General features: G+C 41.1%; 1 protein-coding gene across 6 annotated transcripts in view; it reads left to right on the forward strand.

Annotated features, from left to right (window-relative positions):
* Positions 1-25,900, forward strand: part of RERE (arginine-glutamic acid dipeptide repeats) — a 564,089-nt gene that overhangs the window by 480,230 nt on the left and 57,959 nt on the right. For all 6 annotated transcript variants that reach the window (XM_020974543.2, XM_078145698.1, XM_078145699.1 and 3 more), the window contains one exon: positions 7,370-7,450. In XM_020974543.2, coding sequence (XP_020830202.1) covers positions 7,370-7,450 — 81 coding nt within the window. The remainder of the gene's footprint in view (positions 1-7,369; positions 7,451-25,900) is intronic.

Raw genomic sequence — 25,900 nt, forward strand, 5'->3', positions numbered from 1 at the left:
AGTTTTTGGGAAAAGATGATTGTTTTAGACATGTTGAGTTTAAGATATCTAGGGGATATCCACTTTGAATTGTCTAAAACTTAGTTGTAAATGTGAAGATAGAGGGCAGAAGAAAGGTGGGGGCTGGACAAATAAATCGTAAAGAGTCATGCAGAGGGATGATAACTGAAGCCATGAAAGCTGATGTGATCTCCAAGTGAAATTGTATGAAAGGCCCAGAACAGAGCCTCCCACCTTTAGAGGGTGTGAAGTACAAGAACATCCCAATAAAGGTGGATAAGAGGGAAACCAAGATAGAGTGGTGACTCAAAAGCCCCAAGAGAAGAGCATAACCAAGAAGAGAGTGTGATCCACAGTGCCACAGTGCCAAAGGCTGTAGAGAGTTCAGGAAGGAGGGGGTCTAAGAAAAGGCCATTGGATTTGACAATGAAGAGATTGTTAGTAACTTTGGGGAATTTGATTTTGGTTGAATGATGAGGTCGGAAGCCATACTGCAAAGAGTGAGGAGAGTTAAAGAAAAGGAGTCAGAACCACCTATTGTAGAGGCCTGTCTCAAGGTGTTTAACCACAAAAGGAATGAGAGACATAGGAGGATGGCTAGTGGGGATAGAAAGATTAAATGAGGGTTTTTTGAGCATGGTACTTACATGAGCATGTTTGTAGACATTACGGAAGCAGAGAACAATCAAATATTAAAAGATAAAGTAGGGATGATAGAGGGGGCACTCAATTGGAAAAGATGGGATGAAGTTACTTGTGCCCTCTCTTCAAAGATATGGGAGACAATAAGCAAACAACTGTGTACGAAACCAGTGTACACAGGATAGGTTGAAGGCACTAAGATTAAGAAGGACTTGAGGGGCAGCTAGATGGTGATAGTGGTCCTGTAGTCAGGAGGACCTGAGTTCACATCCGGCCTCAGACCAAACATTTGTCATGTTACTAGCTGTGTGACCCTGGGCAAGTCACTTAACCCCAATTGCCTACAAAACAAAACCAAACCAAAAAAAAAAAGGACTTGATAGAGGAGTTTGCCTTTGCAAGGAGAATGGCCACCTCTTCATGTGAGATGAGTGTAAAGGAAGGAATAGTTGCAGAAGCCATCTGGGTGGTGGTGTTATTCGGTGATATTTAACTCTTTGTGACCCCATGAATACCAATACTGTTCTTGGGGTTTTCTTGGCAATTTCCTTTTCCAGTGGATTGATGCAAACAGAGATTAAGTGACTTGCCTAGAATCATACAGCTAGTGTCTGCAGCTGGATTTGATCCTCCTGACTCCAAATCTAGTATTCTGTCCACCCAGACACCTAACTGCCTCCAACTGGGTAATGCCGATCAATTAATAGTAACCATTAGTAATTAATAGTGAGCATTTATTAAGTGCCTAGTATGTGCCAAGTGGATAGCTAGGTGGCACAGAAGATAGAGCATTGGATCTAAAGTCAGAAAGACTCTTCTTCCTGAGTTCAAATCTGGCCTCAAATACTTAACCAGCTGTATGACCCTGGGCAAGTCACTTCACCCTGTTTACCTCAGTTTCCTCATCTGTAAAATGAGCTAGAGAAGGAACTAGCAAACCACTTCAGTAACTTTGCCAAAAATTTTTTTAAAAAATCCAAAAATGGGGTCATGAAGAGTCTGACATCACTGAAAGGATTGAACAGCCATATGCCAAGCACTGTGCAAAATGCTGAGAATTTAGATAAGAAAAAGAGAACCCCTGCCTTCAAAGAGCTTACAATTTAGTAGGGGAAGACTGAACACAAAAGGAAGCTGAAAGGGAATGGGAGGAAGATATTCAACTTGAAGGCCTGGTGTAGAAGTTAGAGAAGTCTCAACATTAGTGCAGTGGGGCGAGAAATGAGATGTCTAAGCTGAACCTTCTTCTTGAAAAGAGGTTTGGGGGGATCTAGGTGGTGCAGTGGATAGAGCTCTGGCCTTGGAGTCAGGAGGACATGAATTCAAATTCAGCTTCAGACACTTGATACTGAACTAGCTATGTGACCCTGGGCAAGTCACTTAATCCTGATTGCCTCACCAAAAGAAAAAGAAAAAAAGAAAAGAGGTTTGGAGTTCAATTACCTACCCTCCAGTCTGAAAGGCAGAGGATAATAATGAGGTAGAGTACTTAGGCTCCTGGGATCTTACAGGACGATGGGATTATCCCAATTTATGGGCTTCCTGGGATATGGTGAAGTCAGTCAGAGAAGTCCCAAAGTAGCGCAACCAGGTAAGAAATGATGTGACATGAAGAACTGGGGAGAAGATGGAGCTTTTGGCAAATGGCCTCATTTTTTTTCCGGTGGCATAGGAGTCAAGACTCTGTGTGATCAATTGGAAATAATATTGATAAAAGCCAGCTATAGTGCAGTGGAAAGAGCACTGGATTTGGGTTTAGAGAATTTAATTTTAATCCTCAGTCACTTAATAAAGTTTATGGATTAGTTGACTGACTGATGAAGCCAAGAGCTGAATTACCATCTCCTGCCTCTTTTCCACCCATAGTGACCTCATAAGATGCCCTAGTTTTTACACAAAATGAGGGAAATTAGAATTCCTCTTTATCCTATATATAGTCTGTTTATATATCTGTATCTGTGTGTGTGTGTGTGTGTATACACATACATGCATACATACATATATATGTTTGTTGTCTCACCCATTAGATTGTGATCGCTTTGAGGGCAGAGACTGACTTTTACCTCTTTTTCTGCCATGCCTAGTTAAGAAGTGTGTTATTGATCTGTTTGCTTGTATGATCTTGGAGAAGAAATTTAACTTTTTTGTGCCTTAGTTTCTTTATGTATAAAAGGGAGATAAAATATCTGTAATATCTACCTCACACATCTCTTGGGGGATTAAATGAGATTATAAATAGAAAGTGTCTTGTTAACTATAAAGACCTATGTGAATATCCCATATTATTTTTGTTATCATGTTGGCTCAGGCAGCATATAGCTTCAAATGCTGAGGTACATTGAGCTTTATTCTATAGGTATTAGGGAACAATCAGACTTTTTAAGGGATATATGTTGTGAGGGTATTGGGGAGAGTTTAACTTGATGAAATTGATTTTTTTCATACATTTCATTTTGATGCAAGATAATTCTCAAGAAACAACCAGATATTCCCTCATAGTACAGTCCCTTGAAAAAATTAGCCAAAACAATTACTGGCTTGATTATTATTGACAATAAATGGAATTTTCTTGTTTATCTTGCCAGCTGTTAAGAGGTAGGATATATATTTTTATCTTTGAAAGTATATCACTGATATCATCTGTTATATTCAACTTGAGTTCTCATATTCTTTGTTTTTTGTTTTTTTAAGTGTTATCTTTAATTATATCATTGTAGTCTTTGTGGCTATTCTGATGGGTCTTTTGTTTACTCTGTCCTTTCAAATAAGGCTTTTTCCATGTTTTCCTGAAGTCTTCATAATCATGATTCTTTGTATTGTACTAATATTTCATTATATTCATATGCTAAAGTTTATTTGGCCATTCCCATCATTGGGCACATTATGTTTCCATCTTTTACCATAAATAATTAATATATTTCTCCTAAAATATTTCACATACATCACAATTTGAGTATTGTCCTACATGTGATTCCTTTCAGGAGGAAGTATGGCAGGGCAAAAATGTTGAAATCAGAGGACTGAGGTTCAGGCCTTGCTTTTATCGCTTACTATCTGTATTACCTTGTATACTGGTTATTGCTGCCCATCATTTACATATGCATACACATGTACCCCTGAAGAGCAACTGGATGGTGCAGTGAGTAGAGCGCTGGGCCTGGAGTCAGGAAGACTTATCTTACTGAGTTCACATCTGCCTTAAACTTTTACTAGCAGTCTGACCTTGGGCAAGTCCCTTATCCTGTTTACCTCAGTTTCCTCATCTGCAGAATGAGCTGGAGAAAGAAATGGCAAAACACTCCAGTGGAGTGACTCCAAATGGAGTCAGAAAGAGTCAGACATGGCTGAAAACAACTGAGCAACAACCCCCCCCCCCAATCTCCTCTTCGGGCTTCAGTTTTCTTATTTATATAATGAAGACTTGATGTCCTAAAAAGTTGCTGTTGTTAACCACCTTGGAATCACAGGGCATGAACCATTTAATAACTTACCTTCTGTAAGTCCAAATTTTTTGCTAGAATGATTACAATTCAGCCAGCAGTGAGTTAGCATACCTGTTTTCTCAGAGCCCCTCCATCACTGAATTTTGCCATCTCTTGCCATTTTTGCTAACCTAATGTGTATGACAGTGATACCTTAGAGTTGTTTTTTGTTTGTATGTTTAATTATTAGTGATTTTTAAATTTTTTTCTGATAGCTGTTCATAGTTTACAGTTATTTTAAAAATTATTCATGTCCTTCAATCACTTGTTTATCAGGCAGACTTCTGTCAATTCCATATAGATTTTGGTCCACAGACATATCAGATATTCAATACAGAAATTTCCCCCAATGCAGACCCTTTCTTTTTATTCTAGCTGCGTTGATTTTATTTATATAAAGGCTTTTAATTTTACAAAATAAAAACAATTCCTTTCAAAAAAAATACTTTCTACACAATTGGTGCTTTAGGAGGATTAATCTTAAAGTGGTATGCAGTATGGGTTGGCAGTGGGGGACTAACTGGAGATGGGAAAGCCTGTTGTTAGAAGCCTCTTGTATAAGAGCCTGAACTGGGGTTCTGATTATTGGAATGAAAAGCAAGGCATGGTTTGGAGAGATATTTTGAAAGAAAAATAGACAGGACTTTGTGACTGATTTAGTTAGGAAAAGTGAATAGAACAGGACAGAATTCTAGATGGGTGTGAGTTTGAGCCTAGGTTTCTTGGAGAATTATCCTGCTGTTAAAACAACAGCTATGTTTGTGGTGAGCTCTTTGAGGTCCTTTTCTTTTATCCCACCCAGGGCTAAACACACAATTGGTATTCAGTTTAATCTTGCTGATTTCAGAAGACAGTCAGTTTTGATGACAGGGTATAAGTTGCCTTAAAACTAGCTTTACCTCCTTCTCTCAGGTGTTGCTCCCTCTCATAATTTTCCTTCCTTCACATTTTTTTTCCTGCAGCTTTATTGTGTTCTTTGCTTGGTGTAGGTGCCCTACCCTCCCTCCCAACTGAATATGAATTATGTTGAAAGTGGAAGTAATTTCTACCTCTATAAGGGAGTAACCTGAAGATTGGGATAATGGTGTTTGAGGTTGGTTCAGTTTTATAACCAAAGACCAAGCCTACTTTCTTAGTTCTAGGTTAGCCTAGCACAGATATGTGGGGTCTTGAATAAACTAATTAATGAGAAAACATTTAACTGCTTACTGTGTGAGATGGCCTGTTCTAAATAAGGGGAATACAAATACAAAGCACATTTCCTGCCCTCAAGATTCTTATTAGAGACCTCACCCTGGGGAAAAGGTGGCTAGGGACAGGTGTTTTGGTCTGGGAAGTTACTGGGGAATGGAGTACAAAGTGATAGGATTAGTTGATTGACATACCATATCCAGCAGCAAAGGTCATGTTACCTGATCATAGTTTTCAAAACATGAGATGTAAAATGGGTGCAGGGTAGGGGATGACCAGGGTGAGGAAACTTGTTCCAGGGGAGTTTCAGAGCCAGTCAGGATGGGGGTGGGGGTGGAGAGAAGCTTAGAGTAACAAAGTGCTGGACATATAAAGGGGAGGGGGAGGAAAAAGTCATTTCAAAGAGCTTAACATCTTTTTGGAGAAATATACATATGTATATGGACAAGTAAATACAACTTACATAGAAAGTTATTTCAACTGGGAAATCTCTGGGACAAGTGAGGAAATTGGGAAAGACTTCCAGACCTGGGAATCGTGGTTGGAGTTGGTTCGAAGTGGTTTTCTTTCTGACCAGATCGGAGATGCAGTGGTACTGTTTTCCACTAGGCTAATATTATTCACAAGTGGAGCAATATTTTAGCTTGCTCATTTAGGGAAACTTCCCCACTTCAAAGGGTGAATAAAGGCCCATCACAAATTAGGACGATCCTTTCCCCGAAGCACCTGTGCGGGGATAGGGCTTTTTTTCCCTCCTCTCTTATAAGGGGAAACTGAGGCCGAAGTGGCAGTTATGAAGAGAACTGACTTTCATCCCAGTGCCACATTCCCTGGTGACTACATTTGACTCCTCATTTCTTGCAGTGTTTTCCGGAGGGAAGCTACATCCAGGGATAGCTTTCCCCTCCGGTAGTGAATTGGATTAGGATGGGGCTGGGGGATCCAGGCCACCTTTTGCAGGGAGCTGGTTGACTGTCTTGGAGCAGCCCAGCCCAGCCCTGCCCAGCCCTGCCCAGCCGGGATCACATGCTAAGCAGCCGCTGCCGCCACCTCCAAGCCTCCTCCTCCCCTTTCCTCCTCTTCCTCCCTCCCCTTTGTAGTGTCAGAGCCCCTAGTGACAAGCGGGTTTGGTTTACCACCGCAGTGGCGGTGGTGGCGACGGCTGCTCCCCACGTCTGGAGACTTGTGTAGGGCACCTGGCTGGGCTTACCTGTGGCTGGGGGAGGGGGAGGTTTGGAGGGAGGGGTACGGGCATTCTTCCTCTCTCTCGCTCTCCTGCCATCCCTCCCTCTCTTCCGTCCTCCCTCCCTCTTTCCAGTTGCTGCCTGCAAAAGATGGGAAACGCTCCAGGAGAGGTGCAGCCCTTGCTTGCCCCCTCTCCTCACCCTGCATGGACCCTCCAGGACCCGGCCTGAGGGAGAGAGGGCTGGGCTGCTCTGGGAAGGGGAAAAGAATGGGGCTCTCGGGGGCAGCCCCCAGGCCCTGCAGGGAGGCCCGGGAGCTGCCCAGGGCAGCTTTCCTGGGCTGAGTTCCTCTCCAGCTCTAGGAAGCCCAGCTGGAGGAAAGTCCCCGGACTGCCGATCTGCCCGGACCTCCTACTCCTTCGCCCTGGAAGAAGACCCCCTCTTCATGGGAAGCAGCTCGCTTCCGCTTTGCTTTGATGAAACGCGGAGAGTGTTTGTGCTGCTGACCCCACTGAGAAACAAACGCGAGCTCGCGGGCTCTAGCCGGGCCCTGGCCGGACAGATTGTAGGGAGCTGCAAACGCCCCAAGTTTCTTCCCGAAACGCCAGTGCCTGATCTTGTTTGTGAGCCATTGCTGGTGTTGGGACGAAGGCTTTCCTGACCCCCCCCCTTTCGGTGCTGGTTGGTCTCAGTCCCTGGAGGAGGAGGGACCCTGCTGTGACCCAGCTTCCCTAGCTAGCCCGAAACCTTTATTCATTTTATTGTGCTGAGTAAAAGGATATTTGCTTTGCTGACCTGTTTTAATTTTTGTTGTTGCTTTTATTCTTATTTTTAAAAATTTTTACATCCCATTTGTTTCTTTTAACGCAGAAACGCTTCATTAAGGGGCTCCGACAGTACGGCAAGAACTTCTTTAGGATCCGAAAGGAGCTGCTTCCCAATAAGGAAACGGTGAGTGAGAGTACCAAGGAGCTCGGCACAGGGAGGGGGGGCGCTTAGGGGAGCTGGGGGGGGGCTGGTTTGGAGCGCCGGGGGCGGAGGGAGAGTGGTCCGCCGTGGGTGGGGGGAGGGGAAGGGAGGACTTAAGGGGAATGGCTCGGCGTGCAGGAATGGGGGAGAGGCTCAGGGCTCGGTGTTCCGTGAAGCTGGGGATTGGGGGGGTGGCTCGGCTCCCAAGGCTGTGTGCCTCTACTCTCCTGCTGCCTTTCACCCTTGGATTGGACTAATAAATTGTTTCCCTTAACCCTGGACTGTGTTTAGAGCAGGCCACCGGAAAAAAGAGAGCTCTTGCTAGCATAATTATTCTCCTTTTTAAAAAATCAACTTTTGAGTTTATATCATAAGCCTAGGCAGCAAGTGGTTTAATAAAAGGAATCAATACTTACGACCTTGAAGAAAATAGTTATTTTGTAATCATAAGAAGTGGCCTTTGGGAAGGAGAGGGCTAGTGAGCTTGTGGAATTCAGATCTAATTTTAAATAAAGTCGATGAGGTAGGATAATTCACATATATCACTGTTTAAATTTGGTAATTAGCAAAAGCCTAAAACAAAACAAAACAAATTATAAATACGTGTTCATTTCTGCTAGTTATTGCTGGTTTTTCTATGAAATGTTGCCCTGGTTTGGGGAGTTCTTTTAACTCTTTAGCATCCCTATCTGGAAAGACTGTTCTTTCCATCAGATTTTGCCTTAGAATTTCACAAAGCTGGGGATCAGTTCACCTCCCATTCCTGTCAAACATTGAGGTAGGAGGGCTTGTTGGGAAATAAAATTGTTCTGTACTTCTTCAAAGTGCAGTTACATAAAGGAAATGCCAGGAGAAATCAAGCATTGTTTTCTACATCATTGCCTGCCCTCCCTCAAAGCTTGTGCGGGTGGTATCTCCTTATGGGTGAAGACCTTTCTGTGCCACCCAGGAAGGTAAGGGGTACAGGGGCTTAGTGAGATGGAACTTCCAGTCTCTTTGCCTGGGCCTTCATTTTCTATACGGTGTATCAATGTCAAAATTACTAATGGCTTGATGGTTGGGGGGAAAAAACATTTAGTTTGAGAATTTAGCCATATGAAAATTGACTATTCTTTGATTTTTTTTTTAATATAGGTTTTGATTTGTTTAATTTCATTTCTCCTCCATCCTTCCACATATAATGGACTTTCTTTGGGCATACATAGAATCATTAAAACAGGAGGAGACGTTAGGAATTATCTAGTTCAACCCCCTCATCTTATAGATTAGGAAAATGAGGCTCAGAAAGGTGATTTACCCAGTTTATTACAGGTAGTAAGTAGTAGAGCTAGCACTCTTTTCTTTTTCCAGAACACTGCCCTATTGTCAAAACCATGACCTCACATGTGGCAGTATCAGCAAAAGAATGCAGATGCTTTATTGAGGTTCAAAGCCTAGAAAAGTCTGTGTTGATAGTTAGTATTAATTAGGGGATAAATTATGAGACTGTGAAATTTTAACATTAAAAGAGACTTGTGGAGATCATATGGTTACTACATTTTACAAATGAGTTTACTGAGACCTAGAGAAGTCAATGACTTATCCAAAGTTACAGAACTGTTTAGTGACAGTCAAGATTAGAACCCAGATCTCTTGATTTGCAGGAGGGGCTCTTTCCACCCTGCCCAATTATAGTAAGTATTGCTATTTTTTGTTTCAGAAAATATTGAGAAAAGAATGGTCCAGAAGGAAAGGGAAAAGGAAGGGAACAAGTATTTTTGTGGCACCCACTGTGTGCTAGGCCCTGTGCTAAGCACTGTTTAGAGATATTAGTCTCCAACCTTTTGAGGTAGAGGTAGAGGCAGAGGCAAAGATAAGTTACTTGCCCAGGGTCACACAGTTTGGTCTGAGGCCAGATTTGAACTCAGGTCTTCTTGACTCCAGGCTCAGCACTCTGTCTCCTGCAATCCCACCTGCCTCTAATCACATGTCCAGAAGAGGTAACAAAAAGACTAGATTCAGTATCAAGGTCTAAGTCTGTGGCCCTAGCTCTCATGCTGGCACTGCTTGTAGCTTACAAGCTCTGTGACTTTGTGCCTCAGTTTCCTTTTCTGTAAAATGGAGGTGAAGTGCTTTGCAAGTGAAGTTTTTAAAAGGTAACCTAGAATCATAACACTCTGCAGGGCAGTGCCATCAATTTATTTCTTTAAATCTTACCAGAACTGTGGAATTGGGGCAATTGTTAATGTGGAAGGGAATGTAAAATTTGGCCTTTCTACCATTTCCATCTGTATGAAGTTTGAAATAACTTTTTTTTTTTCTTGGTGAGGCAGTTGGGGTTAAATGACTTGCCCAGAGTCACATAGCTGGTGATTGTTATATGTCCGAGGCTGGATTTGAACTCAGGTCCTCCTGACTCCAGGGCAGGTGCTTTATTCACTGCGCCACCTAGCTGCCCCCTACATAACTTTATAATGATTGAGTCAGAGCCTGCATATTTATGCTTAGTGATAGTATAAAAGAGAAGTGCCCATTAAGGTCCATCGAGGTCTGATGCATCAAGGTCCATGTTCTGCTGGAAGGAGCTTTGTATTAGGAGCCTGAACACCTGGTGCAAAGTCCTTGTTCTGTCCTGGTGACTCTGAACAAGTCACCTAACCAAGCTGTGCCTCAGCTTCCTCATCTGTAAGATGGGGGCAATATGGACCTTTGTTTGCTTACTTGGTAAAGTAACCACCAAGATCCCACTTAGGGGGGCCCCCCCAAACTCCTAAGTCCCTGTCTCTACTGTACATAGTACACTTCTGAGTGTATATCAGATCAGACACAGCATGCACTCCATGCAAGCAAGCTAGTACTTCAGAATTTGAACTTGGGGTACCGCAAAATAGAGAGAAAAAATGCAAAGCCAGTACAATGTGATACAGGATATATGGTATTAACTAAAATTTTAGTACCGAGATTTAACAAGAATTTCAAGAGCTGTTAGTGTAGCCATTAAAAACTGGTGTTAGCCTGCTTTCATGTAAATGGATTAATCTTTGACCTAGAGAAGGTTGCTCAGTTTCCCTAGGGTCATAGATTTAGATCTGGAAAGGGGCCTCAGAAGTCATGTAGTACAACTTTCTCGTGAAGAAACTGAGGCATCCGGCTTGGTGACGTGGCTTATCTTAGGTCACACAGGTGTTAAGTAGTAGAACTGGAATTTAAACCCAGGTCCTCTGACCCCAAACCCAGGGCACTTTCCATGGTGCCATACTTAATCTTTTGGCTTTTGGCAGTCCCCTTCTCTTGATTGATGAATGACTTAATAAATAGCTCCCCCTTCTTCCTTCCCTACTCCCTTCCCCCATTTGCATTTAGTCCTCTAGTGACTGAATGTGTACATGACAATAAGATTCATCACTGGTACCTGTCCTCTTAGTCTTTCTCAACATCCTCCTTCTTAACCAGAATTTAATAATTTTTAAAACCTCTCTGTTGTCTACATCTTTTGACCATTCTGGGTATTGCTTCAGTTTTCCTCATAGCAGCAAGAAACCTTGATGTTTCCAATCTCTTCAGCCGGGTATGGTTGTTGAAAAGGAGAAGCAAAGAAAAATCTGGAAGAGCTATTTCCATTTTTAAAAAAAGGGAAAAAATAGGGGTTGGGGGATAGGGCCAGGATTGAGATTGGGGAGGGAGGAGAATGAGAGAGAGAGAAATGTATGTACTTGGCATCCCAAAGGTTTTAGTGGAGTTTGAGCTTCTAATACCTTAAAACTACACTAAGACTTTTGGAAGATTCTCTGCTGTTGTATAACATTGTTAGTCCCTTACAAATATTCCTGTTTGGGGGAGCTAGGTGGCGCAGTGGATAGAGCACCGGCCCTGGATTCAGGAGGACCTGAGTTCAAATGCGACCTCAGACACATAACATTTACTAGCTGTGTGACCCTGGGCAAGTCACTTAACCCCATTGCCTAGCCAAAAAAAAACCCCAAATATTCCTGTTACATGTTACACAGAAGCAGCATAATGTGGAGAGAAGTGTGACCCTTTGCTGGCAGTTCATTTAACCTCTCAATGCCCCAGGTGACTTTCTTATGTCTTTAAGTTGAAAAATACTTGTTTATCTGCCCTGGTGGAGGGAACATCTTCATAGGGATTCCCTCTATCAATGAAATCATCACACGTCTAGACTCAAAAAACCCTTCTGTAGATCTCTGAAAGATTCTGCCTTAATTTGATGAGCAGTGTGGTAAACCATAAGCATCCTGGCCTCCAGGCACCCTCTCTCTTTCTCTTTATTTGTCAGTACACCCCAGCTAATCATTCACAGCCCACAAGAGGGAGGACAAAGGTTATTTCTCTCCTGGTACAGAAGATGAAGGAAATTTGTAGGCAGCCAGCTTTGCTTGTTTAAGAACTTGATTGTGAGTAAACTTCTTTTAGGAGATTACTTATTAAAGGCACACCCCTTTCTCACACTAAATCTTCAGTCTTCTAGACATTTTCAACATTTCCATTCTCCTTACTAGAATCACTTCCTAATGATTTGAAATATCAGAAGAGTGTAAGAGACAACTGAAAAACCTGCCTTCTCAGCTGGAGGGTCAGTAGACCTATGTGCTATTCTTGTCCTTGTACAGAACCATAGTATATTGTGACATCTCTTCAGGCATCTCCTTTGTGCACGACTGATCAGATCCTGTCAAAAGCTGGGAAATTACTTTGTTCCCCAGAGTGCCCATTGTGGCATTTTTTTATCCTCAGGATGTGAAATAAAGGAAGCCGTGCTGTCACAAGAGCCAGGAGCTCTTCAGCCCCAGGTGTGCACAAGGCCTCAATGGTTTTTCTGAGGTTACACTACCACAAACAAAAACTCAACCTATGGAAAGGACTGAATTCTGTCTCCTTTTCCCCACCCATAATTTACTGAGCATGTCTCAAAATGTGGTACTTTACTTTGTTGAGAATTCCATTTTGGCTTTGTAGAAATCTCTTCTAGTCTTTCTGAAACCCTAAAGGGTATAGAGAGAAGTGCCAAACCATTAGAATGTCTTGAAGCTCTGGTGAGGAAGTCTCTAGTGTTACCAGCTCGTCTTGATGCAGGAACATCTGAGAGGTTTCTGGGGAGTATGTGAATGCCCAGTTGTCTTATTCTTTTTTAGGTTTGTGTATTGGCTTCATAGCAACTAAATCCTGACTCTTCTGAGCATGCCCCCTGCTGAAATGGGAATGCTGGTCTTGATTAAGGAAAACCAACATGGTTCTGGAGGTTTTAGTTGAATTGGTGTTGTGTTAACCTCATCATACCCAAGAGAATATGTGCAAGTAAGAGCTCGTGTAGGCCGTTTAGCATTGTGGTTGTGTGTGTGTGCAGTCTTTTTCCTTATCCTTATCTCAGCCATCTTTCTCTTGACTTCTGTCTCTCAATCGCTCATGCTTTCACTCTCTCATATTTCCTCATTCATTCTCTCTCAAAACATATATGAGGTAGACAAAGGCATTTAATTTGTTGTTGTTGTTGTTAAGTGTAGAAATCTTGGCAGAGCATTCCAGGTTTGCTTTAGTTAGGTCCTCTCTCTCCAGACACTGCTTGGCCCTAACCACATCAGAGGCCATAGTGTTAAGTGCATTTGTATAAATCAAAATAAATGTCCTGTGATATCTGGGCTTCTGAGCAAGAGATTGAGAACTACGTCCCTTGGCTTTTGTTTCAAGCTCTGCCACAGATTCACATTTGAGCTTTATATGATTTACACAACTACTCTTGATTAGTTTACTTTCCTGCAAAAATAGGCTATGACTGTCATTTTTGGATTATTTGCCTTGGAATATTACACGAATAACCCAAAAGAGTAGATAATCCCCAAATCATTTTTGTTTGACTTTGGAATGCTTTACAGTTTGTCAAAAATTGGTAAAATAGATCCCATCAGCTGACAACATTCATTCATCTCCAGAAATTCCTCTGGAAACTCTAAGGTTGTCAGTATCTGACATTTGGATTTTGAAAATAAAATAAATTTTGATTTGCATGTAAGTTGTATTCTCAGTTGATCAGATTGTATGGATATTAGACAGTGAAGACTCTGTGGGTTGGCATCAAAGTCCTTGTCTTGGAAACAAACAAAGTTTAGAAAAAAGACAAAGATCTCTGCCTTTTTTCTTCTTTAGAGTAAGGCAGTGTCATGAAACTAATACTCTTAGCCTCTGGGGGGATGCAAGAGGAGGAGAGTGCAGGCATGCTCTTGAACCTCTCTTGCCCTCTGCTCCCATTTGGGTAGCACCTAGCACAGCAACACCTATGATGGGGCTGTCTGGCCTGAGATGAACTCTACTGGAAACACCTTCTGCTTTCAGATTTAAGGAGTCTGCAGGCAGCACTTGTTCTTTCTGAAAAGCTAAATTAGTGGGTTATGAAGACATAAATCTCACTTTCATTCTGCTTTTTTTTTTCCATTGAAAATGTGTCTTTCTGTCTCCTGCCTCCTTTCTTTGCAGATGTGGGAGACTGTGAGTATGGAACACCACAAATAATAATAGAACTTGGTTAATGTGCTGGTTGGTTTTTCTGAACTGTTTTTTTTCCCCGTTTTTATTTTTATTTTTTGTTAAAAGGATGGCTGTCTGGGAGGAGAAACAGAGAGGAGAGAGAAATTGGGAAATAAAGGTGATGCAAATATAAAATATATCAATAAAGTTTAATTTTTAAAAGTAGGAATAATGTCTTTTGATTGTTGGATGGAACAGTTACCAAGAGCTCAGTGAAATGATAGCTGTTTTTAGTGGTTTTAAATCAGGGTTAAAAGACTGCCAGGGATCTGAGATTTAAAATTTCAATTCAGGAAACAACATGAAAATCAGCCACCTGTGTTTTAGTCATATATCTGGGAATGTAGTTTCTGAAATAGGTACCTAACTACTGAATATGCATTGTTCTTTTCTTTAGGCAAAATAACTCTTTCAGGCAGCAAATTCCCTTAGTAAAAAATGAATTCTATTGGGAAAGAACCCAAGGACTAACTAAGCCAAGTTCTGTTAATATTGGGAGGCAGGATGACTCCAGTATGAGGTTGCAGCATAAAGTTTTATATAACTTGAGGTTGTGGTTTTAGATAAACAGTCTTAATTCTGGCTTCAGTAGTGCTTAATCTCATGTTACCTAATCTACAGTGTGGGATTCCTGAGCAGGTGGGTGATTTGAAGAGCTGATATCTCATATCAGTGGCATAGCATGGAGAAGGTCATCGGACTTAAATCTCAGACCTCTCCGGCCAAAACTGCCCACGGCTCTGCAGAGCAGTCCAGTATATGCAGAAGCAAAGTCCGCTGGATTCTTTCTTCCCCATTACTCTGTCGATCTCAACTGTCATGAGCAGCAGTGGAGTTTCTCAACATAACTTCTTTTCCTTGGCCCCCAGTGTTTTGGTTCCACATGAAGATCACTACCGTCATGTTGAACTCTGACCTGGAGGCTTGATGTGCGACTTATACCAGAAGAAATGCTGTCTTGCTTTCTTCAAAGAAGCATTTTATTTTGAATGATGGTCTTCCCCTAGCAGCCATGATAAGGGTGCAAAGCGCTTTACATATTTACAGTTTCATCTGATTTTATAGAATCATAGATTTAGAAGCCAAAGGAACCTCAGAGGCCTTCTAGGCCAACCCCTTCATTTTACACATGAGGAAACTGTGAGGTTAAGTGATTTTCCCAGAGTCATGTGGATGATCAGTGTGAGAGGTGGGATTTGAACCCAGGTCTTCTGACTCCAAGTCTGTGATTTTATTAGCCACTGAACTATGCAGCCACTGACGCTCAATATGTCAGGTGATTTGAAATCAGAAGACCTGTGTCATCTGGGACTTAAGAAACAGATTTAATTTAGCTTGAATTCTCTAACAGGTCTTAGAGGTAAGTGGAGTTAAAGCCCCTCCTTTGCAGATGAGGAACCTGGGTCCCAAAAGGAGATAGTGACTGACCTAAGGCGACACTGGCAGAGTTGGAATTCAGGCCGCGTACTTCCGGTTTCAGAGGCAGGGCCCTTCCCACCATCCCAGGCAGTCTTCACTTCCTTCTCTGAGCCTTTTCTTCACCTGTAGAGTGAGAGAATGGGATTGGATGACATGTGGACTCTCTCTACCCCAAAATCTGATCTGTCCCGTTGCCTGCAGTCTTGTGCTGGCTCCGTTTGGAGAGACTGCGTGAGCACTTTAAGAGGCTGTCGGGTCGGGAGAGGGGCAGGAAAGGAGGAGGGAGAGGGAGAAAGCGCTTATATGCCTCTCGTTTTCCTTGATAATTTGGTCCACCATTGGTACAGACAGAGCTGAAATTTTCCATTAGAAACACAACTGTCTGCCAACATAAACAGCAGGGACAGCTGTCCTCTAGCCATCACAGCGTAGAAGGCTTATTTCTGTTCAACACAGGAACTAGACTTCAGTCTATTAAGTCTGAGGGCCTAAAACCCATTTTTGGTTACCCCAAAGGATGACCTGCTGGCCTAGAGTCCGGTTGGAAGCAAGGACACTGGGGGCCGGTGGGGGGGCGGGGGGGAGTTTGTTTTGTTTTTTTCTTTTGCACAGTAAGTCCAACTGGGCAATTTTCATAACAGAAATACTTAGTGTGGGTGTTGGGAGAGGCTGCACCTGGGAGAGGGAGGAGTCTGGTTTTTATTCACAACTTTGTAGCTTGGTTAGTTGACTGGGCCTCACTATCTGGTCTCCTAAAAACCTTATACCTACTCAGAACATCACAGGCTTGCTTTGTGTATCAGAAATAGTGTAGCTGAGAAAGTAATTTACTTTTATGAAATGCTTAACCTGTAGAAACCATACTCAAATGAAGAACACCATGAACTTTTTAAGTAGCATTGAGCATAAAACTGTTTCCAAGGAAGGAGATATTTATTTACTGTTGGTCTTCAACAACCTGTATTCCTAATGATTTGACTGGATTGTGGGTGCCCATATTACTTGTAGATGGAGACATTTATGGCCGTTAGGCCTATGCAGACTGCTTCTTTATAGAGTAGTAAAACAAATGGAAGGGTTGAAATGGTCTTTAAAAAGACTTATAAGTTGTGATTACTTACAGCTATTCAGGATATTTATCCACTCAGTGCTCAGTCAACATTTTATATTATAAATAAGTGATTTTCAACTTTTTAAACTCCATAGAACTATTTCTGCTTTCAAGTGCTAATAATAAGTTCTTTAGAAATAAACACACATGTAAGACTAAAATATTACTCTTAAAAGATATATGTGTGTGTGTGTGTGTGCGCGTACACATCTTTTAAGAAACGGTTTTAAAAAATTTTTTTGCCGAAGATTCTACAAACAAAATTTCATACATATTTAAGTGCTAGGGAAGATACAAAGGTTAAAAAGGCTTGCTTGTATCTTGATCCTTGAGTAATTAGTATTTTGTCTAAAATGATGGCACACACTAATTTTGTTGAGTGAGCCACAAATTGCTGTGGCTTAGGTGGTTTGGGGTGGGTTTTTGTTTTTGTTTTTTTAAATTTGTCCGACCTAGTTTTCTAATAGTCACCATGCTCTTGTGACCTCAAGAGAAGAAGCCCCTGTCTCTTACAGGTAGCCAGAGGAGTCCCAACTCTCCTGGGGCAAAGGCAGCAAGTAGTCCCACTGTGTCCAGTTTTCTAATAGTTTATTTTTTCTCTCAGTTTTCTTATTCCCTGGAGGCCCTTGTCATTTCTCTCAGCTTTGGCAATATGTTGCCAATGTGACATGCTACTACTCTAAGGATCAAGGTTATGGCTTTGTGGTCTCCAAAGCACCTGTCATAGAAAGGAACTGCAAACCACTTGTTTATTTTATACTTTTGATCATTTTCTGGATGCAAAGTGTCTTGTCATTTATATTCTGTATTTAAAGATATCTCTATAAAATATATAAAGATATCTCTATAAAAAGATACATATATACATACATATAAAAGATACACACACACACACACATATATATATATATACACATATATATATTATATATATATATAATATATATATACACATATATATTATATATATATATATATAAAAAGGTTAGATTGACCATGAATTTAGGTAGCCCATTTCAGTTTATTTGTGTGATAGCTGCCATATAAGAATTTAACTTTGGTCATATTCTTTGGGTTCAGGTCCCTGCCATTTTAATCCGTGTTCCTGGTTCGCATGAGGGACTCTGTCTTACATGTCTTTGAATTTCTAGTAGTGCCTTGTATTGTGGGTATTATGACAATGACTGCAATTTAACAGTGAGACCCCAATGAGACACTTAACCTTTCTAAGACTGATTCCTTATCCCTAAAGTGAATGTGATGTCTAACCTAGAAACACTATCAGGATAAACTGAGATAATGCCTATAAAAACATTTTGCAAATTGGTATATGAAAGTAATGGTGGCGGAGGGGGAAATGGCATTGTGTGTGTAGTTAGGAGCCCTGTGGATGGGCTCAGACCCCTTCATTTTCAAGGCAAATTCTCTGTCCTGGGTTTTTTGTTTGTTTGTTTTGTGTTTTTGTTTTCTGTTTTTCCTTCTGTGGGTTTATTCTCTTTTCTGTAATTTAGTCTGCTAAAATGATGCTTTTTGAAAGCATTTGACACTTTGACTGCCTATGCCATAGTCTGCTTGCTTGAATAATTGAGAGAAAAACCTTGTTAGCGACAGTGTCCAGAGAAAGAACTAGGGCCTGGGTGCATGATGCCAGCACTGGACTTCCCTGTTCTCTTTATTGTGGCCAGTAAATCAGGTCCATCTTTTGTGCCACAGTTCTGCCTTCTAGGTTACTTATAAGATTGAGTCCATTGTTTATTTTTATCAGCAGGTTTAGTGAGCTAACTGAGGATGACATATTGTTATCAACAACAGGGAGCCATTAGCCAATTGCAGCTTGTTTTCAGAATGACCAAGTGAAGCAAATCTTTAGTATAAATGATGCCCACTGGAGATGTGAGCTAAAGGACTCGTCTAAAGGATTTGCTCTTACACCCCTCTCATGTTCTCAGTGGTCTGGCAGTATTCTCATGACCATTTACAGATTTCCTCCCTTTCCCATCTGTTAGAAATTCACCCTCTTAGGCTGTTTTATTATCTTGGTAATGCATTCTCTGGAATTGTCTGCGTGGTTGGAATGAAGCTCCAGTGAAGAAATCTTGGACCTTTGAATCTTCTTGCTGTGGTGGTTTGTTGTGATGGTTCTGAGTTTCCCCGGAAGCAAAGGTCCTGGGGATACTTTTATTTTTAACATGTGTCCATCCTAATGTCTAACCTTTTCCCTAATACAACATTTGAAAGAAACTGGCTCAGCGACGATAAGTTGCCTTCTGCTTTACTGTTGCAAGAAGTAATTATTATGTAATGATTTTGTATTTCTTAGTGTAAGAGGATTTTATGGGAGTGTAGTATAAGCACCTGCCTTCTCTTTGGGGGTTTGTGAATTATTGACTTAGGTACTTTCTTCCTCTGGCAAAGATCAGATTAGATTATCTTTCATCCAGGGAGTAGGAATGCCTACATCTTCATGCCCTTTTCAGAGCTCTGCTGTTCAGAAGGCTTTGATTGGTTCATTTCAGAGGTTGATGATCTCATAATTTAGGAAAATATTTTTGTTTTGAATAATAGTTTGCAATTTGGAGGAGAAATAATTTAGCTTTGAGGACCAGAAACAGGCCTCCTTCATTTCTTGGTTCTGAAGCCCATCAAAATTCTGTACATAGCCAATACAAAGTGAATCAGAGATTTGAATGACGTTGGAGTGGTGCAGATAGATAATCTAGAGAATCAGGTTGTAAAAGTTAACTTCTTCCTGAATTTTCTAGATTGGATTTCAATGAATCTGACAAACCAAATAGGTTTTCCTCATCTTTGAAAGAGGAAATAATAAACTCCCCTGCTCATCTAGGAAAGCAGTCCCCTTCCCTTCCTTATGTCAGACTTGTTCTTATAGATTATGATATGGTAGCACAGAGAGAGCAGCATGTACAAGAAAATAGGTCCTCTGAATTCCATGGACAAACGGTGATTCCATTTGCATTTGGTTTCCATTTCATGAAAGAGGAGCAGAAATCCAGTTGGCAAATAGTAATGTCAACTCATTAGTCCAGTTTGTTTATTTTGGACCCTTAACTTAAAAGTAATAAAGAGGGAGCGTGATGTAGTGGAAGGAGTGCAGGAAGTTAGACAATCTCAGGCTATTTCTCCTATCCTGTCTGCAATATTTGCTTAACAGTATGATTATAAGCAAGTCATTAAAATTCTCTGAGCCTCAGTTTTCTCATGAAAAATTGGGGGGATTCATACTAGTCTGTACTTCCTGCTTGAATGGTTATTGGGAGGTAGGTCCACACCCAGTGTCCCCAGTCCCTGTTTTGTGGAAGTGAACTCTGAAGCATTAGAAATGTGAACTCTGATTACTGAAGTCTATAAATTTCTTTGACAACATACTTAGGATCTTAGTTGTTAAGTTTGACTAGTATAGTACAAGCTATATAGAGAGTATTTACGCTTTTTGTCCATGTCTTGGAAATCATTCATTGAGTTAGCCTGTCTAGCTCACTTGACCAGAGTGTGGGTGGTGCTAATTTCAAATTCATTCTCAAGTATCAAACCACATCTGTGCTCAACAACGGGGCAGATTCTAGAAGCAGAAAATGGTGTAGTGCCACCAAGGTACCTAAGTAATAAAATTGCAGCGTTATTGTCTCATTAGTTCAATAAACATTCACTCAGTGCAGCACTGTTAGCCTCTTCTGGTTCTGTCGGTTGGTTTAGGCCGTATGCATTGAACTGGCCAACTGCATGGCCAAGAAAAGAACCCAGTAGGCCATATTTCCTTTATAACTGAATTGCTGCCCTCAAGAACCCAGTTTATTTGTAGAAATTAAACTATTGTAAAATATACAAGAAAGTAAAAGTATACGCTAAACAATTGTGTGGTGTGGAAAAGTCATAGGACCTGGAACCCAGTGAAGGCAGAATGTCATAGAAAAAGTGAAATTTGAGCTAGGGTTTTAAAGATAGTCAGAATTTTAGTAGAGCTGGGCATTTTAGGCGCTGTGTGTGTGTGTGTGTATTTTTTTTTTTAAGTTCACAGATCCCAGGTTTAGAACCCCTGGACTAGAGAGACAATATGAGCCAGGCTACAGGAAGCAAAAATATGTCTCTGGAATTATGTTTGAAATAGCTATCCTATTTTTTTTTAAACATAATCAGTTCAGAAATTTGTTTTGATTGATCATATATTTGTTAAAAGGATTTTGTTTTTCTTTTTTTAATGGAGGGTGTGGTAGGAAGGAGATAATAAATTTTTGATAGTTAAAATTTTTTTAATTAAACTTTAAAAAGTGAGCCAAAGAAAGGAAGGCAGTTCATAAGGAAATATAGCCAAGCTTTGAAAGTAACATGTGGGATTTGTTATGTACTTTTGGAAAAGTAAACCGTACCTGAGATTTATGATTTCACACAATAAAGCAGGAGCATCACTAGGAGTATTAAGGCTACAGAGGTGTCACCTCTTGCATAATCACTGATCTTTATCACAGGTCAGGGTCATCATTATTAAGGTAGTTAAGATACTACTGAGTTCTCTGTGCCCTGTCCAGATGCTACCCCTTTCTATCAGGTCCTGAGGTCTGCCCACCTGAGCCAGGACTTGAACACCACCAAGGCTACAGTCACTGCCCCCTTGAGCCAGGTCGGGGGTGCTGCCACTTCTCTCCCCAAGGAGAGAGTTACAGTTTACAATTCCAGAATGAGGGTGAAAAATGTCTCACCTTCTAAAATCTTTAAGCTGACATGGCCTCCTCACAAGTGGGTTCTATTTGTCCATAGTCCATATTTGGGAAAGATCGGTAACATCCCAGGGGTTGAGCACTGTCCTCGGAAGTGTCTCTCCCATTAGACTGGGGGTTCCTTGAGAGCAGGCACTGTTCTTGCCTTTCTTTGTATCCCCAGCATCTTAGCACAGTGCCTGGCACACTGTAAGCACTTACTGCTTGTTGCCTTGACTTAACTTTCTTGTTCTAAGCCATTCCCCTATCCATTGTGCTAGCCTGCCTCTGATATGTTAATAGTGCGAGTAATCATAATCACCTATGCACTAGCAATATGAAAGATGTATCAGAAACTGTGCTAATAATCCCTATCTTGCTAAAAAAAAAAAAAGGCCTTTCCTGAAAAGAATAGTGCCAGTGTTCCATACTTGTCCATGCTTCGTTTGTGGAATCTTACTTTGTTCTTTTATTGAGCAGACATTTATTGGAATGCCTACTTTATACATTGCACTGTACTAGTCCCTGAAGGAGATATAAAAGTGAATGAAATAAAGACTTTGTCCCCAAGGAGCCTAGCAGTCTAGTTAAAAAGAAATAAGACCATACACAAATTAGTAAAAATTAAAATGTAAGTATATAAGAAGAAAATAACATGCTTTTAGGTCACATGAGGTGGAAATTACCTCCAGTCACTTGTGCCTCTTTGGGGCCACATACTCAGCCTAGGCACGTAGCATTTGAAGATTTAGCACGTAAAATAACTGGTGCACCAGTAGCCTCCAAGGTTGGAACTGAGCAGGTTGCTAGTGGCCAGACTATCCTCCTGTTTTTTTGTCCAGGACACAACCGTCCATGAAATAAAACGTTCATTCTTTGTGGAACACACCATTGGCTTTAATTGCCAGCTCCTAAACCAAACTCTCCTCAGGTATAATATCCACACTACCTTGGCACTTAATCAGTGCCCAATTCCATTATTTCTATATGTTTCTGTAACTATGGTTGAGATTAAAATCATAATAATGTCGTATGTGGATGTCTTCATTTGTGCTTAGGGCTTTGGCTTCAAACCAGTTGTTTTAAGCTAAATTTGTTTTTCTTTTAAACAGACTGAGGAAATATGTAGCACTTTAAAGAAGGATCAGTGGATGTCATCATGAGTAATATAGTGGGATGTGTACATTTCCAAGGTTAAATAGCTGCTTTAAACTCTGTCCCTCAGAGCACTCCCCCAAAGCAACCATTAATAGAACAGTTGCTGTATTAGGTCTGTGGTCCCACTTTCTACCACCAACATCCCCTACTGGAGATAGTAATTGGTGAATTAATTTGGGTGTTGACCCATAACTATGTTCTGTCTAGCACTTGCCTTAGTAATAAACGTGAGCAGGGGCAGAGAAGGTTAGAGACCCCGACTGGTGCTGGTGCTCTGGACACACACAAAACTGGCTTATCTTTGCAGTTTTCTAAACTAGGCCTCCCTCTGCTGGTTCTGTAACAGCTGAACTACTCCTCAGAAATGTGTCCTGTGTTTGTTATGCATTCAAACCTCTGTTTGCCTAGCTTTCCTTGTGTCCCAGTGCAGATGCAACTGAGATGTCCCTTGGTGCTGGAATATCATTTTCAGATACTGAGAAAGGATATGACTGAAATGTGTTCCAGGAGGGTGGCATTGTGTCTTATCTCAGTCTTTGTGTTTCCCCCAACACCTAGCACAGTTATCCACCATAGTAACCATTTAATAAATGTTTGTTGAATTAAAGCAGTGGAAAACTATGTCAGAGATTGTGTCATTGTCCCTTTAGCTCCTCTTCCCAGTTGACTTTTCTGTTTTGTTTTGTGCCCACTTAGGGTTCCTTTTCCCCCAGCTCACAGCAGGAATGGAATCATCGTATATAATGTGTCTAACCTCTAAACCAACAAGAAAATGCTTGGCTCATAATAAAATGAGAAATTGTTTTGCTCTTCTATTTTGAAAAGTCCTTCCTTTTGTTTAATATGGAGACTATTTGTGCCCTAAAGCATGTTCCAAGTAAGCATTTGTACATCCCAGAGGAACTTTTGATTTACTTTCCCAACTGTGCCTTTCTTTCTCCTGTAATGATCTGAGAAGCTCTGAGACTTCAGAACAGAACAGTAGTCATGTTTAAAAACCACTCTGACTGCATAAAAGTTCTAACTCTTTCCACATGCTGGGTTTTTGACTTCCTGAAAGGCTGACCTCCCACAAATTTTGGTTGTGCCATAAGATATCCTCAGCTAGGACCTTGATAATGCTGTTGTCAAATCTCTTTTTCTTAGAAAAATTGCAATGAAAATTCTGGGCTCTTGGCCAGAGTGTGGGCTGTGATACAATAAAAATGTTTCTCTTGCTCTTTGTTACTCTTCAGGGTTTGACTAAGTTTGTTTCCCATAAGCCTAATTTTGTACTCCATTTTTGTGACTTTAAAGGTAAACCTTGCCAAAGCTTCTTCATACAAGCTGCTCCATTTTGTCAGATCGCACTGTGCTCTGACTTTTCCAGTAGGGAGAGGAAGCTGAGAAGATGCACAGACTTAACTCATTTTCTGTGCCCTGTACTCTTGCTTCTCTTGCCGTCTTTCATAGGATTGTAGACCAACTAGAGTTGTAAGAACCCTTCAAGGCTATCTAGTCCAAACCTCCTGATGTTAGAACCCTAAGAAGGTTGAGCAGCTTGCCAAAGATGGGGTCAGAGGCAGGGTTGTAGCCGAAGGCCTAGAACTACAGAGCTGGTGCCCTTTTCACTGTACCAAAGCTTACCTGGGTTGGGGGGTGGGAGGAGGGCAGAAACAAAGTATATGGAACTTTAAAAATTTTTATAGAGTGAACTACTATACTTTCTAGTAGGGCAGCTAAGATTGCCTTCATACTCCTTCTGGCATCTCTGTGTATATGCAGAAGGTTTGGATGTAGGGTCGCAGGTACAGAAAGGTTGAGCGCTTTACCCATAGTGACTTACTTCTTGTCACTGACTCCCTGTCATGATGGTAATCATCAAGCTACATTCTCACCCTCACTCTTGTCAGATAGGTGGGTATTACGTTTTGGAGAGAGGATGCAAGTCTTAAAAATAAAATAGAAATTTTAAAATTCACGTTTGGGTCCCTCTACAAAGTTATGGCTGTTCAGTATATAATAAAAGCTCCCGTTCATGTAGCACCATAAAGTGTTAGAGATGTGCTATCCTTTAACACAACCCCATGGAGTTGGTAATATACATTATTATCTACATTTTATTTCTCCAGAGGAAACTGACACCCCAAGAACTCCATAGCCACATAACTAGAAACTATGTCATGGCTGGAACTTGAACCCAAGTCTCATAACTGATTTCAGTGCTTCTTCTATTGGGCAGTACTGGCACACTACATATATGTGTGTGTGTGTGTGTGTGTGTGTGTGTGTGTGTGTGTATACATATGTATGTGTATATGTATGTATATTTTAGGCAACTGGGGTTAAGTGACTTGCCCAGGGTCACACAGCTAGTAAGTGTCAAGTGTTTGATCTGAGGTCGGATTTGAACTCAGGTCCTCCTGACTTCAGGGCTGGTGCTGTATACATTGTGCCACCTAGCTGCCCCTTGGCACACTATATATTACTTTACATTTACATGGACATAAGGCTTTCCAGGTCTAGCCCCATTAATAGATGTGATCCCATTTGGCCCTCATGTTGAGTGGAATAGAGGAGAAGCAGCCATGGATTTGTGGTTGAGCACCTCGGTTTTGATACTGGCTCTGCCACTCATGCAGAATAAGAGGGTTGTATTACATGATTTCCAAATCTCTGGTCTCTGAATATTCTCATGTGATACAACTAGGCCGTGTAACTTAATTGAACCCACAGATGGTTGTACCTGTGGATTCTTTCTGCATGTTAGTGAAGAGTGCTGTTTTCTCATATTTTCAATTGTCAGGGGTTCCAGGATCATGTCCAGACTCTAGCCATTCTGACAAAAAGGCAGCCATAGCTACTGCTTTTACATTAAGTGATATGAACAACCAGGAAATCAGGGTTTTGATTCTGAACCACTGTTACTTTGAGCAAGATGAGGCATTTTGTCTCTGCAGCAGACCAGGCAACAGCCTGCTGAAAGAACTCCATCACTGTCAAGGTGCATCATGCCAGCTGGCTGGGCCACAAGCATATGGTGACCTGTACATTGTGTTGTATGCTTCTGCAGGCTGCATTAGTTCACTTAGGCCATTTTTATGATGACATGAGGACAGATTCCAACATCTAAAGCTTCTTCATCTTCTATATTCTGTCTTGTTTTTGTTGATTTAACAATTCTAGTGTTTATAATTCTTGGCCATCTGATACAGTGTATTCTTACTCAGTTTTCAAATATGTAGAAATAGTGGTGGTTTCCACAAAACAAATTTTTCTTCTCTCCCAATTTGAGCTTTTTAGAAAAAATGTGTAGAATGCAACTTGGTAAGTAAAGTAGTTTGTTCTTTAGCATAGAGTAATGGAACAAAAATTATCCCCAGCTGTTGATAGACAGTAGCAACCTTAAAATATAGAACATATGTTGGTAATTTTAAGGTTAGGTCATTAGTGTACACATTTATACCTTGATTTCCCTGATTCATCACAGGGCTGAATGATTTATCCAGACCCATAATTACCATAGTTAAAACT

Source organism: Phascolarctos cinereus, unplaced genomic scaffold (genome assembly GCF_003287225.1).
Source record: "Phascolarctos cinereus isolate Bilbo 61053 unplaced genomic scaffold, phaCin_HiC Scaffold_726;HRSCAF=1367, whole genome shotgun sequence".
Lineage (NCBI taxonomy): Eukaryota > Metazoa > Chordata > Mammalia > Diprotodontia > Phascolarctidae > Phascolarctos > Phascolarctos cinereus.